At 47.3% G+C, this 18,043-nt stretch overlaps 1 protein-coding gene across 3 annotated transcripts; it reads left to right on the forward strand.

Annotated features, from left to right (window-relative positions):
- Positions 1-302: 302 nt before the first annotated feature.
- Positions 303-17,418, forward strand: Ap3m2 (adaptor related protein complex 3 subunit mu 2). Of its 3 annotated transcripts, none has more exons than XM_057752546.1 (9): positions 303-426; positions 1,946-2,289; positions 6,285-6,456; positions 9,318-9,455; positions 12,457-12,542; positions 12,740-12,873; positions 13,696-13,903; positions 14,110-14,254; positions 15,283-17,418. In XM_057752546.1, exons 2-9 carry the CDS (start codon positions 2,017-2,019, stop codon positions 15,381-15,383), a joined length of 1,257 nt encoding a protein of 418 aa, XP_057608529.1. In that variant the 5' UTR covers positions 303-426; positions 1,946-2,016; the 3' UTR covers positions 15,384-17,418. The 3 variants fall into 3 exon arrangements, with proteins under 3 accessions (XP_057608529.1, XP_057608531.1, XP_057608530.1); XM_057752548.1 differs by having other exon boundaries at positions 387-477; XM_057752547.1 differs by having other exon boundaries at positions 418-525.
- The last annotated feature ends 625 nt before the right edge of the window (positions 17,419-18,043 follow it).

Genomic DNA, 18,043 nt, shown 5'->3' on the forward strand with positions numbered 1-18,043 from the left:
GTACGGCGCCCGGCCGCAGGCGCTTTTTAAGTGCACCTGTGTAATGGAGGGTAGTCCTGATTGGTTATCTATGACGCATTAAATTAGGTAAATCATAACCCGAATCATTCTACCCTTCCAGTCACTTTCTAGCTTCCTGGAGGCCCCTTGTGACTGGATGGCCGGCTGTCTTCATCTTCCAATCAGGGTTTGGAACCATAGGGCTACACCAATTGAAGGTTGCCGGACCTTCAACGAAGGCCAATCGGATGCTAGAACCTAGCAAACCACCAGCGATCAATCAGAGCTCAGGAGCGGAGGCCGGGGAGCGGCTGGCCAATCAGCGAGCGAGCGGCGAAGAAGAGGCGAGGCCTTCGCGCAAGATGCACAGCACCGCGCAACTGCGCTGCGGGAGCCCGAGCGGAGCCTGAGACCTGGTCCAAGCTGGTAGGGCTGAGAGCCGGTGTGAAGGGCCGGGTGGGGCGTCGCCAGGGAAAGGTACGGGAGGAGTCGCGGGCTGCAGACACTGTTGGCATGGCAACACAGGTGCGCAGTCCTGGGACCAGGATCCTTGCTTCTGGACAGTTTCCAGGCTGGAGCCCCTAGGCCCACAGGGCCTCCAATACCCCAGGTGTGCAGGATGCTAGGCTTCCAGGCTGCCACCTCTCCGCTCCCTGCCTTGGCAGCCTGCACACCTGCGGTCTGTGCCCTCCCCGGGGCACTGGGAAAACAAGCTTTAGCAATGGGACCACTTGTGCTAGCTCTCAGTCCCTTTGCCTCAAGGCCACCCCTGGGGTGCAGCACAAGATGCCTCATCCTAGAGCCTGTAGACAAACTGGGGTGTCTCCAGAGATTTTTTTTTTTAAATTGACCCAATGAAGTGCTTTGTGCACAAATAATTCTGAGACTAGGGTTAGTGTAAATGAGTAAAGGTCACAGTGGCAAAGATTCCAGGGTCCAACTCTGCTCAGTAGAAATAGAAAGCACGCATAGGAACCATGATAGGGTAACAATAAGTTAAAATGTGATATATTTTATTTGACTCAAGCATATTGCCAGTATTAGATTAATGGTAAGATATTTAAAATTGTATCTTTCTTTTTCTCACCCAAAGCCTCCCAATCCCTTGTGTATCTTACAGTACATGCTAGTTCCACCAGTCGCGGTTGACATCCTCAGTGCCCATTTAGGTAGTGGCTGCCATATTTGTTTAGTTTCTTTTCTTTCTTATTTGTTTTGAGACAGGATCTTGCTATGTAAGCTCTTGTTACGTAATGACCCCGGGCTGGCCTCAAACGTGGGATTCTCCTGTCTCAGCCCCAAAGCATTGATATTACAGGCGTGTATTGTACTACTATGCTGGGTAAAGTGGTATTTAAAAAGAAATTACGTGTATTTGTGTGTGTCCGTGTGGGGAGCATGTAGCCAGTTCTCTTTGTCGCCTTGCAGGTCTCAGGGAACCGAATTTGTGTTGTTGGGTTTGGTAGCCAGCCTCACCTGCTGAGCTACCAAGCCTGAAACTTGTGTTTTTAGTGGATATGATTCAGGCAATATAAAGATAACTGAGAATATACAACAGAAAAGCAAGATGGCTGATAGTTAGGAATTCAAGGGAAGGGCCCTTTGGGCTCATGTAGTAGCAGGTGTGTCCTGTCCGTGGCCTGCAGGCCACATGTGGCCCAGGACAGCTACGAATGTTGTGTGAGCACCATTCCAATACCAGCGTGTAAACTTACTTCAAACATTAGATTTATTTTTCCCCTTGCGTTTTATAACTCAGTTGTATGGTTCTTGGGAATATGCTTTGTGGGTGACTGCATCGTATTGCGATGTCAAAAGGTTGGACGAGCCTGTGAGAGGAGGACCTGAGCCTGGTCTGGAAGAAAGGGTAAAGTCTTGGACCAATGGGAAATAAGAACGTTTTTAGTCCAGTGAAACTGAATTGAGCCTCTTCTTTCTTTTTCAGAGTTGAAAATCGGCCCGATCCAGAGGTTTGTGGGCGGAAAAGGTGTTCCTCTCCCACCAGCAAGCTTCACCATGATTCACAGTCTTTTCTTGATCAACTCCTCGGGAGACATTTTCCTGGAGAAGCACTGGAAAAGTGTGGTCAGTCGCTCTGTTTGTGATTACTTTTTTGAGGCCCAGGAGAGGGCCACGGAGGCCGAAAACGTTCCTCCGGTTATCCCCACGCCTCACCACTACCTCTTGAGTGTCTACCGACACAAGATCTTTTTTGTGGCCGTGATTCAGACGGAGGTCCCGCCTCTGTTTGTCATTGAATTCCTTCACCGAGTAGTGGACACGTTTCAGGTTTGTAAAAGTGGGAAGGTTTATGTATATAAACTATAAACCATAAAAGCCCCTCCCCCCCAGCCCCTTTGACAGGCTCTCGTTCTATAGCCCAGGCTGGCCTGAGCTATATAGCCCAGGCTAAGCTCATATTTACAGCTGTCCTCCTGCCTCAGTCTTTTGAGTGCGGGAGTATTTTCGTAGTCCTGTCTCCGTTGTTTGTAGCTTTGGTTAAGAGCATTTTTAAAAAATCAAAACTGAACGTTGCTCATTTCCTGTCTGATCTAAGATTCCTGTTTCTGTTTTCTTAGTTGGCTGCAAAGGGACCGATTGGATGCTTCTAAGCCTCTTTCGTGGGAGTGTGTGGTGGTTTTAGGTTTGCTCCTACATTTTGCTCACAAATTAGGGTTCAGATATTTTTTTTAATACTGTGACGTTTATGCTAACCATTGTTAGCTACATTGCTTTGAGTTGTAGCCAAAAGTGATGAGTGTAAAGTTTTCTAAAAAGACAAACAGGAAAAGCTAAGTTTATTTTAGCTGTATCTGGCAGGGGTGAGTTCCGCCTTCATTTTGAGTGAGCTGAGTACAGGTAGCATGGATGTTGGTATGACTTCTTACAGGGCTCCATCCTTGTACAAATGTGAGGGATGCCATGGTCTTCATTTTGATTTGTAGCTCTAAGGCAGGGGTTCTCAATCTGTGGGTTGTGACCCCTTTAGGGGTCACATATAAGATACCCTGTATATCAGATATTTACATTACAATTCATAACAGTAACAAAATTACAGTTATGACCTAGCATCAAAAATCATGTTGTGTTTGGGTGTCGCCACAACATGTATTAAAGGTCAAGGTTGAGAACCACTGCTCTGAGGGAACACGGTAGGGGAGGTGAGTCATATCATCATGGAAGTACCACTGCGCACAGATTCTGGATCCAGACAGCACAGTCTTTATCCTGATGCGCTCTCAACTTTAACCGTGTGGCTATATGCATTACTTGGGTGCACAATTAGGAGCAGGGCTCTTTTGTTTCACTTCTCTGCCTTGTGAGGTCTGGAGGTAGCCAGGTGCAGACACGGATTGTGGAGTTAGGAAAGGGGAGGAGCATATGATTGACAGTGGCAGAGCAAGTCTGTTCTGTCCAGGGTGCTCACTCCCACACCACATGACTGGAACTGTTTTCATTGGTAAGAGAATTAAAATACACTTTTGCCTCCAAATACTGTTTTGGAATTCTAATCTCCACGCTGCATGCTAGTGACTTTGCATAGTGAAAACCTAAGATTGCAAACCCAGAATATGGAGGAAACAGAAGAATCTAGTAGTTAAGGTGTTCAGCTATTCTGCCTGGGCTCTGATGTGATTTCTGTGTACCTTATCCATACACAAATTAACAGTCTTATTGTCATAGTAGTTACTGTATAACTATAAATTAGATACTATAAACCAGGAAGTGAGAAAAGTTGTCTACTTAAAACCATAGAAGTGGAGACTTAAGAAATGGCCCATCAGTTAAAAACACTAGCTGATCAGGTGGTGGCACACGCCTTTAATCTCAGCACTCGAAAGGCAGAGGCAGGTGTATCTCTGTGAGTTTGAAGCCAACCTGGTCTACAAAGTAGATGCCAGGACACCCAGGACTGTTACACAGAGAAACCCTGTCTCTAAAACCACACACACACACAAAGCAAAATGAAAAAGAAATAACTGTTTTTCAGAGGGCCCAGGTTTGATTGCCAGCACCCACACATACTGGCTCACAGCTGTCTGTAACTTCAACTCCGGGTAATCTGATGCTCTCTTCTGGCCTCTGTGGACACTGCATGAACATCATGCATAGCCAGATAATACCTGTACACATGTAAGAAAAATTAGCAACAGCAAAAAATTAAAAGCACAGAGAGGTTTTGAGAAGGTAGAAGTCAATGGTAAAAGTGGGCCAGGGTGGAGCTTAGTGTCTAGCTTAATGTTTGTCCTCTTGCGACAATTTTCCCTCGTTCTTGAAGACAGTGGAGTCTGCGGCAGAAGCGCAACTGCTTTTGCTGTGGCGCCTTGCGTTGTCGGGCTCCTTCCTTACACGTAGTGTTTGGTTCACAGAACCCCCTGACATGAGTGCTTGTTTGTAAAATAAAGTCACTCTTGGGAAAGGAATGTGGTATTTTCTTCCAGTCATGCTCTCATGTCTTATTTTAGGAGTACATTCTTTATTCTTAGTGAGCTTATCTTGGACCCTCACTGATACTCATTGTCGGCTGTAGTTTAGGGTACATACCATAGAATCGGTTTAGTGGCCAGGTGGTGAGATTATCTGAGGCTTGTCCCATTGCTCGAGCTGTGAAGGTCCTCAGGAGTGTGACCTGGGGAAGAAGGAATGCAGTGCGTGTCTGCAGACGGCTTTGTGTAGAAGAACAAGGAGGCAGACTGCAGCTCAGCAGTCAGAACTGTGCTTGGGTGAACAGGATGTCTCAGCTACACACTTCCCCCACTCAGTGAGCTGTACCCCATCTCAGAGGCCCTGTGAGAGCCAGGCCTGGCACTTTGAGAAGCATGCATTCACTGAACACACACCTGAAGTGTACGTCGACTGAACACACACCTGGAACATACATCTACTGAACACACACCTGAAACATACGTCTACTAAACACATACCTGGAACATACATCTTCTGAACACACACCTGGAACATACATCTGCTGAACACACACCTGGAACATACATCTGCTGAACACACACCTGGAACATACATCTACTGAACACGTACCTGGAGCATACATCTGCTGAACACATACCTGGAACATACATCTGCTGAACACACACCTGGAACATACATCTGCTGAACACACACCTGGAACATACATCTGCTGAACACACACCTGGAACATACATCTGCTGAACACACACCTGGAGCATACATCTGCTGAACACACACCTGGAGCATACATCTGCTGAACACACACCTGGAGCATACATCTGCTGAACACACACCTGGAGCATACATCTGCTGAACGCACACCTGGAGCATACATCTGCTGAACACACACCTGGAGCATACATCTGCTGAACGCACACCTGGAGCATACATCTGCTGAACGCACACCTGGAGCATACATCTGCTGAACGCACACCTGGAGCATACATCTGCTGAACGCACACCTGGAACATACATCTGCTGAACACACACCTGGAGCATACATCTGCTGAACACACACCTGGAACATACATCGACTGAACACACACCTGGAACATACATCTACTGAACACGTACCTTTCTGCCCTAGTCACTGTCACCATCATACTTGCCATGTTTGGCGATCACAAGTTTCTCACACATCCACAAAGCGGTACCCACATTATACTGTTAAATCAAGACCTAAGTAAGTTGACGAGTGGCAAGATGATAGCCCAGGAGTCCCTAGGCTTGGTCCAGAGCACTGAAGAGAGAGGGAATGAGAAGAGTAGAATCTAGGTCTTCGGTGCTTTTCCCAGATAATTCGGCTGTGAGGTCAGCCCTTTAAGCCAATGACGGACGTGGAGAGTCCCACCCCAGGGATGCTCTGCACAGGCCTTGTGCAGGGCTAGCACAGCTCTCCTCATCATCCTTTTCTGAATGAATTTCAAGAAAGGGCACAGCAGGAGTATGAAAAGGTTTTGTGTATACTTCTGCATTATGTTGTCCATTACCACTTTACATAGCCCATAAATTTTGTAGATGAGCATATCTAGTCTAGATTAAGGGTTTTTATATTTATCAAGTGAGGAAATCAATGCAAAGAGCTTGCCTTCCTCTGGTTTGTAGACGAAACCACTGACATCACGGGTACCGTAAGCCTGTCCTGGGCTGTTACCCCCAAGCCCAGGAGAACGAAGGCTCTACCTGGTTCTCTCCTGGGAAAATGTCCTGGACACACTGGTTAGACACCATGGACAGGCGAGACTTTCCTCTCAGGAATATTGTTTTATTTTCTCCTATAGCCCAGGTGATGAATACATCTGTTTTGTCTTCACTAGGACTATTTTGGAGTCTGTTCAGAGCCAGTAATCAAAGACAATGTGGTTGTGGTCTACGAGGTATTGGAAGAGATGCTGGACAACGGGTTCCCCTTGGCTACTGAGTCCAACATCCTCAAAGAACTGATAAAGCCCCCCACCATTCTCCGGACGGTGGTCAACACCATCACAGGTGAGAGTGGTTTGTGGGTGTGAGTGGAGCTGCAGGGGATCAGTGCTCCCCCCAAGCCCTGGCATCTCCGAATCCTTGAGAATCTCATTTTACCTTTTTGTATGTTGTGAGTCTAACCTAAATTATAGTCATATGTGGAAAGTAATTCAATTTTTATGTAGCTCTTCATGGTAGAGCACTTAACATGTAATCCCAGTTCTGGGGAAAAAACAATTTAACAGATTTTATCCTGAATAAAGGGGAAAATATGTAGTATGGAAACCTCAAAAACACAGAGAAACACAAGAAGTACATGAAAATCTCCAACTTTACCTACTTTTCAAATATATATATATATACACATGTATGGTATGTGTATGTATTTATATTTCTCTCTTCTAGACAGATGAATGATGAGTAGATAGAATACATTATAATGTAAATTTTATGTATACTAAATTTGTTTTGCTTGCACAAATGTTTGTGCACCTCTTGTGTATGCTCTTGTGTGTTCCCTGGGGAGGCCAGAAGAGGACATCTAATCCCCCGAAACTGGAGTTGCAGACAGTTGTGAGGTGCCATGTGGGTGCCGGAAATTGAACCTCTATTCTCTGTAAGAGAGGCCAGTGCTCTTAACTGACCCATCTCCAGTACTCATATAGAATACTTGTAAATAATGTGTATTTTTTCAATCATGCCTCTTAATAATGTTTTATGAACATCTAACTGTGATATTCTGACATGATTGTTATGACCAATGTTCTATGTTAAATGGACCGTGACATATTTGTCTAGCCCCTACTTATTTATAATGTTCCTGGTTTTTTTTTTTTGTTTTTTTTTTTGTTTGTTTGTTTTAATCCTTTCAAACACAAAGGATTCTTATGTTTGAGTCTTGTCTACTCAGTTCTGGAAATGCAGGAGCCAAGCTAAGGGGTTTTAGAGATTGCCACACACCAGACTAGAAAAGTCCTGGCAGCCTTTGCTTCCCATTGCCGCTTCAATCCGCTGTCATCTTGATGCACTGCTAACTTTTGGGATGTGAGCCACTAGATGCACACTCACTTGCTGTTACTGAGGAAGGTGTGGGCTTTTCCCTGTCGTGACTTACTTTTTTGTGCCCTTTGTTCATTTTTTATTGAGAGGTTTTTGTCTCTTTCAACACCAACTTGGGAAAACGCCTGTCCTTGGTGGTTGCCCTCTGCTAGTTAGCAGGCTCTGCTTTGAAAGCCACCATGTTCCTCCTAGCCTGCGACTTCCACGCTTACCTTTTCATTGCATTTGCTGAGCCACAGTGCAGTGTTTGCTTTAGTGAAACCCATCATCGTGATTCATTACATTTTACACGCTTAGTCTCATTTGATAATGTAAATGGGAGTTTCAGAGAATTTGGCGGACTAATTTTTGAAAATACAAGTATGAAGAGTAGCAAGACAGCTTTGTGAGGGCGTTACAGAAGGGTTGGTTTGCCCGGTCAGCCATCAAGATGCATTAAGTTCCTGTGGCTCACAAGACAGAAACTCAGAGTCACCACGTTGGAAGAGACAGGACAGATTGGCAATTTCTTTAAAGGAAACTGAGAGAAAAGGTGTCAGATATGTGCAGTGCAGTTTTGATGATTTAAAAAACATAGTACTGGCCTATGTTGTCTTTTTTTTTTTTTGCAATATTCTGAGTTTAGTTTAAACCTTAAAATTTTACATCTGCTTTGTTAGAAAGTTTTTAGAGCCTCGATCTTCCTCAGCTGTAGAAAATTTCCTCCGAGACCCCCGTTTTGAAAAGCTGGAATGTTTTACTCATGTGCCAACTATACATGCGTTTAGGAATTCTTTAGAGTAAAAAGATAAAGGCAGCGGGAAAAGGAAATAGGATTTAAATGAGTGACAGTCTTCAGTTCACTCTAAAATGAGCTTTGATGTCTGTGAGAGCAAGGTAGCAAGGAAATGATGCCCAACTGCATGCAGGGATGGGGCGGGATCTGGCTGCACCAGATGCAGGGGTAGGGCGGGATCTGGCTGCACCAACTGCAGGGATAGGGCGGGATCTGGCTGCACCAACTGCAGGAGTAGGGCCGGATCTAGCTGCACCAGCTGCAGGGGTAGGGCGGGATCTGGCTGCACCAGCTGCAGGGGTAGGGCGGGATCTGGCTGCACCAACTGCAGGAGTAGGGCCGGATCTAGCTGCACCAGCTGCAGGGGTAGGGCGGGATCTGGCTGCACCAGCTGCAGGGAGGGGGCGGGATCTGGCTGCACCAGCTGCAGGGGTAGGGCGGGATCTGGCTGCAGCTGCTGCAGGGATAGGGCGGGATCTGCCTGCAGCAGCTGCAGGGGTAGGGCAGGATCTGGCTGTAGCAGCTGCAGGGATGGGGCGGGATCTGGCTGCAGCAGCTGCAGGGATAGGGCAGAATCTGGCTGCTTTCTCTTCTGTTCAGTGTTGGAATAAGGCAGATCCTGTTGATGTAAACACTTCCCCCTTCCTTTACTGTGCCTGCGAACCTGCCTTAAACTAGAATCCTGTTTCACTGATGGTGACATTGTGTCTGTGTGTAGGTGCCCAGCCCTACAGAAACACTGTACCGTATTTAAGCTGTTGTGGAATTTGAGATCCGTCAGTTCTCATTGTCTCCAAACCAAAATATGATATCCGCTTCTCAGGTGGCTTCCTTTAAGCCTGCCCTCGAAGCAGCAGACCAGATGGCGACAATGGATTTTAAAATTAGACCAGGCTGTCCTACATAGGAGATGTGAAAGGCTCATCTTCCAGTTGGTGTCTCATGAGTAACAAGACCATGGAAACTTTGAGGGGAATATCTTTAGGTTGTTAGATTAGAGTTGGCATTAAAATACCGATTTGATTTTGGTCACCCGTGTTAATTGTCTCAGGAAGCACCAATGTGGGAGACCAGCTCCCGACGGGGCAGCTTTCGGTGGTGCCTTGGCGACGGACAGGGGTGAAGTATACCAACAACGAGGCCTACTTTGATGTGGTTGAAGAGATAGACGCCATCATCGACAAGTCAGGTGGGTGCTGTGAAGTGTCTCTCTGAGCGCAGAGAGGGGAGCCGCTTTCCCTGAGTGGATGGGATGGCGCAGCCAAGTCTCTCACACAGAGGGACCGCTTTCCCTGAGTGGATGGGATGGCGCAGTCGAGTCTCTCACACTGCCTTTTGTGGAGCTTCTCATGAAGGAGAAAGAGGAATCGTGAGGCTGAGGATTGCAGTAAGGCTCAGGGTGGGGAAGGGGGACATCGAGTAACAAGGCCGAGCATGGCAGTGCATATCCATCACTGAACTGTGACTGGAGGATCAAGATTTCCAGGCCATCTGGGGCTATACAGCCAGACGCTGTTTCAAGAGACCAGGAAAGAGATGGGGAGGGGGAAGAAGTACAATGTGCGCTCCTGTTGGTTAGATTTTCTATTTGAAAGTATTAGGTTCCCAGGTCCGGAGGCAGAACTAGTCACAATGACAAGGTTCTTTCCTGTTGTTTGTAAAGAGAAGCAGGCATCCTGGGGCTGAGGTCTCTGGAGTGCGTCACATTCTCACACTCACGCACCCACAGACTGGTGCGGGAGACTGACCATGTTAACACCACGTGACAAACACAGGCTGTCAGTCTGTGGCGTGGAAAGGTGGTGCCGGTGAAGAAAGTGCAGGCAGATGGGCCTCCGTGCAGAGGCAACTGCTCTGTAGGCAGAGTGAGCTGCAGCAGGGCTCACAGAAGACGAGCTGGACTGAGGAGCGTGAGAAGATCGTAAATAATGAGACTTTAAACTAGGCCATCGCAGCATGTCTGCATATTAACACAGATGAGAAATAACCCAACTGTCCACTAACAACAGCAGCAAAGGATCGATAAATCTTGATGTAGTCACCGAGCGGAGTAAAAAAAGAAAACAGTAAATTACTGATCGACCATCAACATGTCTCTTACACTGTTGAGAAAAATAGTCAGACACATATGTTATCATTTCTAGTAATTTCATTGAGACACCTCACAGCAGGTGCACTTTAAGGCAATAGAACTTAGAGGGGGAAGGGTGCCGTCAGCTAGGAAGTTCAGGAGGCACATGCATGTTCAAAAACGCACTGACCTCTAAGATTTTTACATCTTGATATTTTATATCGCTGCATTTCTTTTTTTAAGTTGACACTAGGGAGAAGGTTCAGCGGTTAGTGTCTTGGGTGATCCTCTGCTGGGTTCAGTTCCCAAAACTCACCTAGTGACTTTCATCTGTCTATAGCTCTTGTCCCAGACGATCCGATGCCCCCTTCTGGCCACTGTAGGTCCCAGACGATCCGATGCCCCCTTCTGGCCACTGTAGGCACCGTGCACAAACATACAAGCAGGCAATACAGCCATACACATAGGATAAAAATACAGGGAAAGTATCATTTTTATTTTTTTATTAGAGTAGCAATCTGTGTCAGTCTTGATGGCACATACCTTTAGTTCTGGAACTCTAGGGCGGCAGAGACAGTTGGATCCCAGTGAATTCGAGGCCAGCCTGGTCTATATTGTGAGTTCCAGGCCAGTCAAGGCTAGATAATGAGAACCCGTCCTAAAAAACAAACAAACAAAAAAATACAATGACCTGTCGTGTTGCAGTGTGGGAGGTTGATCTACAGTGAGGTGGACCGGAGGCAGCGGCAACATTAGGAGGCACTGCCTGAAGTCCCGGCTCAAATTTCTAGGTGAATTAATGCTCCTGGAGATAGAGGTGCCGGTTCCCACACAGAGGTGTGCACCTGCTATCCCAGCACTCGAGGCAGAGACAGAAAGGGTGGGGCTAGCCTGAGCTACAAGAACTAGTATTTAACAAACATGGCAAGAGCAGAGTGGGAGGAGGCCACGTGTACCTGGCTCAGTCAGGAGATGGAGAGTGCCACCACAGAGGGCAGAAATGGGAGCCATCAGGGAATCAAAGCAAATTTGCTGTTGTCAACAAGCTTGCTGCATTGATAACACCTGGAGAGGAAGCCCTCAGTCAGCAGTGAGGCTGAGCCCGAAAATGCATTCTGACACAGGGCCTGCACAGGTGCCAGAAGACAGGGCCCAAGTGTGTCACAGGGCTTGCATAGGTGCCACACAGACAGAGTCCCAGTGCTGAGATAGGAAGTGGACCTGGGCTACCACCTCCTACCAGAAGCTGTGTTCAGTTGACAATGACTTACAGAGGAAAAATCAGTCTTCTGCAATGGAGTCTTACTGGGGACATTAACCACACTTAAGAGCAGACTCTGTCCAACAGTAGGTGGCCAACACAAAATGAATTCAGTAGTATTTTTGTTAACCTTTTGTCTCATCTGAGCATGTTTTGTTTTATTGGACTTTGCTTGCCTATTTTGGTTTCTCATTTTGTGGTTTTGTGGGAGGGGTTGTTCATATTTTAGTTATTTGTTTTTTTAAAGAGAGGGGGCATAGAGTTGGGTGGGTAGAATCTGGGAGTAGTTAGAAGATGAAAAAACATGATCAGAATATATTGTGTGGAAACATTTTTTTCCATTTAAAAAAACAATGCAAATAATTGGGTGTGATGAAGACAGAAGCCTTGGGGAAGGCTGAGTACACATGTGGCATGTTAGAACATGCAGAGACCTGAAGGTGCTGAGGAAGAGGAGCTAGGGACAGAACGGGAGGGGAGGGAGGGCGGGAAGGAGGGAGTGTGGGCTGTTTGTAGCGGGAGAAGAAGGAAGAGGGGTGAGGACCATGGACCCCCTGAGATGGTGGCTGGGCTCCCAGCGAGCAGCTTCTGCTAATGGATCTTCAGAAGCACTGGTTGGTGCTGGAGCTCTGTGGCTCTGGCACTGGATGGAAAACGCTTCTAGGCTCCTAATCTCTCACTGGTCTCTGTCTCCACGCTTTCATCAGAGTTCTTAGACTTGAGCTTGGATGATGGATAGATGAACTGGGTGGCCAGATGGAAGAGAGGCGAGCAGGCGAGCGGGAGGGAGGACAGAGAGAAAAGCAGGAGGGACACAGGCTTCTGTGGTCTCCAGCATTCCTTCCGCTTTCCTCTTAGGTTCCACGGTCACTGCTGAGATCCAGGGAGTGATTGATGCCTGTGTTAAGCTGACCGGGATGCCAGACCTCACTCTGTCCTTCATGGTAACATCCAGAGCTGTTGTTGGCTTGGGGAATGAAATGTTTCTGGAGAGTGCTGAGAACGGAATAGCATGGGCAGTAATCAGGGTGGTTATGAAGTCCACACTGGACTTTGGATGTTTGATGCTTGTATGTGCTCAGTGAAAATGCCATTGAATTGCTTACTCCCACTTTGTGTTCTTCCCCACCTGGTTCTGCAGAACCCTAGGTTGCTGGACGATGTTAGCTTCCATCCCTGTGTCCGATTCAAGCGCTGGGAATCTGAGCGCATCCTCTCCTTCATTCCTCCTGACGGCAACTTCCGCCTGCTCTCCTATCACGTCAGTGCACAGAAGTAAGCAGCGACGAGGAGCAGACTCCGTGTCCGTGGCAGCTATGCCTGCGGTGGTTAGCCCCCAGGTCCATCTCCCTGGGCAGACTCCGTGTCCATGGCAGCTATGCCTGCGGTGGTTAGCCCCCAGGTCCATCTCCCTGGCTTTAGATTCCAGCTCCTTGGGTTGCTAACTGTGTCAGCACAGTGAGCTGCTTTTCCACTCCCTCTGTTTCTTTTCTGGGGACAGCGAGTGTCTTTCTGTGAGGACGGAGTGCACAGTGCTTCGCCCAGGGCAAGGGGTCTCCGAGGCTGCCATTACTACTTTCTGTGGTGGTATCTGCTGAATCAGTCTTGCTCTGTTAGTCCAGGCTGGCTTTGAACTTGCAGTTCTCCTAGCTTACAGGTGTGGGCCAGTAGCATAGCAACTGTTTTCTGTTGTTGCTGCCTTCAAGAGAAGGTTTTTCTCAGAGTATCAGCACGTCAGTATTAAATCCCTTGACATCCAAAAGGCAGTAATCATGCCTTGAAAGAGTGTTGAATGCACTCAAAGGGTGTTTCCTTTGTTCCAAATTTTTGATTTATTTATTTTATTTCATGTGTATGAGTGTTTCACTTATGCATGTATGTGTGCATGTACATTATGTGTATGCCTGGTGCCTGCAGAGGTCAGAAGAAGGGGTCTGACACACTGGAACTGGAGTTATGGACAGTTGTGAGCCGCCACAAGGGTGCTGGGAAACAAACCTGGTCATTTGCCAAAACAGCCAGTGCTGCTAATCACTGAGCCATCCCTCCAACCCTGGGTGCTTTCTCTTTGAAGAGAGCGTTTTGTCTCTTTTACAGCCTAGTTGCGATTCCAGTCTATGTCAAACATAGCATCAGCTTCCGGGACAGTAGCTCACTTGGACGCTTTGAAATCACAGTGGGACCCAAGCAGAGCATGGGAAAGACAATAGAAGGTGTGACTGTCACTAGCCAGATGCCCAAAGGAGTCCTGAACATGAGCCTCACTCCATCCCAGGGGACACACACGTTTGACCCAGTGACGAAGGTAAGGAGCTGGGCATTGAATCACCTTCAACACAGGCTGTATAGCTCGTTGGAAGGCAGGATTAGTCAAAGGGCCTTGGTTCTAAAGATCTTTGACAGAGGGTTCTCGATGGAACACGTCCCCCCGCCAGAGGTGGCTGGAGGTTGGAACTCTGAGTTCAGATGAAAGCACCGTAAGAAACCTACTTCCGTGTGTTTTCTTCCAAGATGCTGTCTTGGGATGTAGGCAAAATAAACCCACAAAAGCTGCCGAGTTTGAAGGGGACAATGAGTCTTCAGGTTGGAGCTTCTAAACCAGATGAGAACCCCACAATTAACCTGCAGTTTAAGATCCAGCAGCTGGCTATTTCTGGTGAGTGACATATCTCGGGTGGCTCTTAGAAGAAGAGTAGAAATGGTGTCTATCGCCAGATGCAGACCTCAGTGTCTTCTGGGGCTTTCTGATGATGGGTCACACTGGGTCTGGTTATATTACCCAGTACGGAATCATCAGTGAGATCTTTCCCAGTTCAGACTGCTTAGAAGATAACATGAAGACCCCAAGTCAGAACGTCTGGGGCCCAGGGAGAGATGGGCTGGCGGAGGCCTTCGGAGGCCATCCTTGGATCATGCTAGAGCTGTTGACTTGAACTGCCCAAGGTTTTAAGTGTGAGGGTACTTCTCCGTTCTTCATCAGGAATGGGAAGACGTAAGCCCCACAGCTCTCCAGCTTCAGCTATTATTCGTACTGTCTTTAGTTTGACCACACTTAGCAAAATGAAAATAGATTGCATTTTCTGGATATTCGTTATATCCCATCTACCCCTAAGCATTTTTTATTCTTGTTTAACTTTTAGAATAGCCTTCTGAAGGCCTTAGAAAGAAATGAGCTTTATCTTTAGAGAATCCTCTGGTTCTCTTTACCGAAAGACTCTAGCGTAGGTGATCAAAGTTAAGTGATAACGTTTTTTCTCCTGAGCCATTTAACAGGCCATAAAGCTATCGGCAGAGTAACTTCAGTCTGCCAAGACTATTTAGGGTGCCTTCGCTGATCAGTGCATTTCTGTTCATTATTCACTAATGCTGTGATCATTCACTCAGTCCAATAACTTGAGTAAGACACAGTGTTATTTGTCCGCATCCTCACTGCCATCTGCTCGACTCTTTGCCCCTTTCACAGAGAGGAGGTCTTCCCCCAGGAGAGCAGTTTGCTGACGTAATCTTTGCTGCAAACGTACGTCCTGAGATGGCAGGGCCGTCTGCCTCTGTTTCACAGAATGGGATCCCTAGACAATCTCTTCCCCGCACCCCGCTTCTGAAGTGACCCAGACCCAGACCCCTGGCTGCTGCTGCTTCCGAGAGATGCTCACATCTTACCCCTCTCTCCCTTCTTCTCTGCAGGACTCAAAGTGAACCGTCTGGATATGTATGGAGAGAAGTACAAGCCATTCAAGGGCATAAAGTACATGACCAAAGCCGGCAAGTTCCAAGTTCGAACCTGAGGGGCACGTGCTTCTTGGAGGAGCAATGACGGACATGTTTTCATTTCTTACTTGTCTAAAAGTAAAACGTCAGCCTGTTTCTTAGGTCAGTTTTCTCCAGGCTCCATCTGCTCCCTTTTGTCCTCAGTCTTCAGTGCCATGTAACTGATCAAGGGAGAGAGGCTCGTCAGGGAACACACGGCCAAACCCAGCACAGCCCTGACTGAGTTCTAGAGAAGCGTATGGTGGAGAGCCGTGCTCCGTGCTGTTGTGTGTCACTACTTTTCCATGGCTGCCACGGGGTGGGGAGGATAGACCATTACTTGCCGTTTGTTTGGGTGTAATTATCTAAGTCCAATGCAAGATGTCTCTGTTGAATTTTTTTAAGATAAAAAGATTTGAAAGACAAAAAACAATTGGAAAAAATAGTGTGAGTTGAAGAAAGACCAGTGCAGATTTGATACATGGATCTGGGTTGTGACTCAGTGGCAGAGCACTGGCCCAGGATGTATGCAAGCCCTGGTTCATTCCTAGCATGGCCCGTGGGATGAGACAGATCTGCCGTATGAGGGATAAGCCAGAGAAGCTAATATGAAGACAGTTGTAACAAGAGACTCTACAGAGAAGGACTGGCCAAAAAAGTGGTCAGAGTTTCCCCATGGGCTACGAGGAGCAGGGTGGAGTGGTTTCTTTCTGACCCTTCTCATGTATAGGAAGGACTTGCATGTCCAGGACTTCCAGAGTTCAAGTCCACACTTGACATGAAACCACAGTGGGGTCAGTTTCCCTTGGAGGCTAGAGCTCTGTGGCCTGACTTTTAAGTTCTCACTTGGGCTTGCTCCTTGTGCTGGCCAATCATTTTGGTGGGAAGGTTGCCAGAGCAGCTAACAGTCTCTTGCTGGGTATCTGACTCCTCAGTGGGAGCGCCCCCAAAACAGTTTGGTGCAGCTAGATTTTCTGAATTAGAAATGTGGAGTGAGATGGGAACTCATGTCCCACAGAAGTAGACCATGCCTATACGTGGCGACCGCCATTTGTGTTTGTCAGGCTGGACTGGCCCCAAGCCTTACCCTTTCTTGTCTGAAGGTCCCCATCAGAAGCAGGGCACCTCAAAGGCATGAGTCCATAAAGCTGCCTACCGTCTGTACACTGTCATCTACCTGTTGACAGCAGACTGCTCCTTTTTTGTCAAAAAAGACAAAAAAACAAAAAAGGTATCTTGAACCTTTGAGTAAAATCAGATGCCGTAGGAGGGCAGGCTGTGTTATCTTGAGTAAACCACGAGTTTAAACCATGGCAGCCGAAGGAGCATGACTTTCCTAGCGAGTATTTCTTAATCTGTTTCAGTGTGTCCATTACTCATTTTAGTATCTACATAAAAGGCGGGATTTGTTGTTTTTAACTTGCAGCTTAGGAGCGACTGTGCTCTGTGTTGTGCGGGGAGGGGGGGAAGCTCCAACTTCTTCAGTCCACACAGTTCTCCCCTAGAGTCCTGTTTGCAATCACTTGTGGTCATTTAGTTTCTGTGCTTATTATTTTTCTGGCTAGTTGTATCCTGCTGTGGCCAGTACTTAGTTTTGCTGCTGAGTGACGTTTCTTTGTGATTTTCTTGTGGGGTGAACCGTGCTGTGTATAGTCAGCTGATTCTGACCGTTCCACTCTGGAATCTGGACTAGGGTGGCTCCGCACACCCAGTGTGGAGAGAGACACTCTGCAGATGACTTTCAGGGCATGATGTCACCTCTACAGGATTCTAAGGCTTCTTGAGACACAGGGAACTCTTTATATCAGTCCTTGAATATGTTCAAGTTCATAAGTGCAGTTCCTTTATTCTGTCTAGCACAGGACAGCTTGTCTACCTAGAAAGAGACGGGGTTGGAGTATGGGACCCGCAGGCCTAGACATGGTGGATATAGGCAGGCCTGACTGTCCCCACCCAGTGACTCTCAGTCAGCCGGCGGCTAGCGCAGGGTGTCTCACTAGCTCCCCTCGCTGTGTGGTCCATGTGCATAAGTAGTATTTCTGTTTAAGTCTTAATAAAGCTTTATCAATCTGGTCTCTGTCTGGTTACTGAGGCTAACGGTCACACTCCACTGTGTTTCCCCAAGTAGAAGCTGCTTATTTGTGATATCTAAAGCCATGTGTACGGTGTGATTGTCCAGTCACCCCTGGGAGACAGGTCATGTTGGGACAGGTGCTGTTGTTAGTAAGGTTGTTGGCATCTAGGGACCAAAGGAATCTAATAATTTTCCTGGGATAAAAAAGGCTGTTAAAGCCCTTGGTGTGATTTCAATGTTGTCCGTGTTCTTTCTCGTCGCAGGAAGCAGAGCTGCAGATCTTAGGTGTCTCTTGTAGAGTTTCTGGGGGAGATAGGCATCAAGGCTGCCTTAGCTACTTTTTCATTGCAGTGGCAAAACACCACGGCCAAGGCAACTTACAAAAGAAAACGGTTCATTGGGCTGATGTTTTCAGGGTGTTAGAGTCAATGAGGGCGGAGCAAAGGCCTGGTGGCAGGAAGAGCTGAGAACTTACACCTTGATCCATGAACGGGAGTCAGAGAGTATGCTGGAAATGGTGTGGGCTTTTGAAATCTCAAAGCCCACTGCCAGTGACGACTGGGCACCAAGTATCCAACCATACAACCCTATGGGGAGAGTAATTTTCATTGAAGCCACCACAGG

Source organism: Chionomys nivalis, chromosome 20 (genome assembly GCF_950005125.1).
Source record: "Chionomys nivalis chromosome 20, mChiNiv1.1, whole genome shotgun sequence".
Lineage (NCBI taxonomy): Eukaryota > Metazoa > Chordata > Mammalia > Rodentia > Cricetidae > Chionomys > Chionomys nivalis.

Coding starts and splice junctions, on each gene's coding strand:
- Ap3m2 (XM_057752546.1), top strand. CDS start 2,017: ATGATTCACAGTCTTTTCTTGATCAACTCCTCGGGAGACATTTTCCTG. Junction 13,904..14,109: donor CGTTTGACCCAGTGACGAAG/GTAAGGAGCTGG, acceptor TTTTCTTCCAAG/ATGCTGTCTTGGGATGTAGG. Junction 14,255..15,282: donor CCAGCAGCTGGCTATTTCTG/GTGAGTGACATA, acceptor TCTTCTCTGCAG/GACTCAAAGTGAACCGTCTG.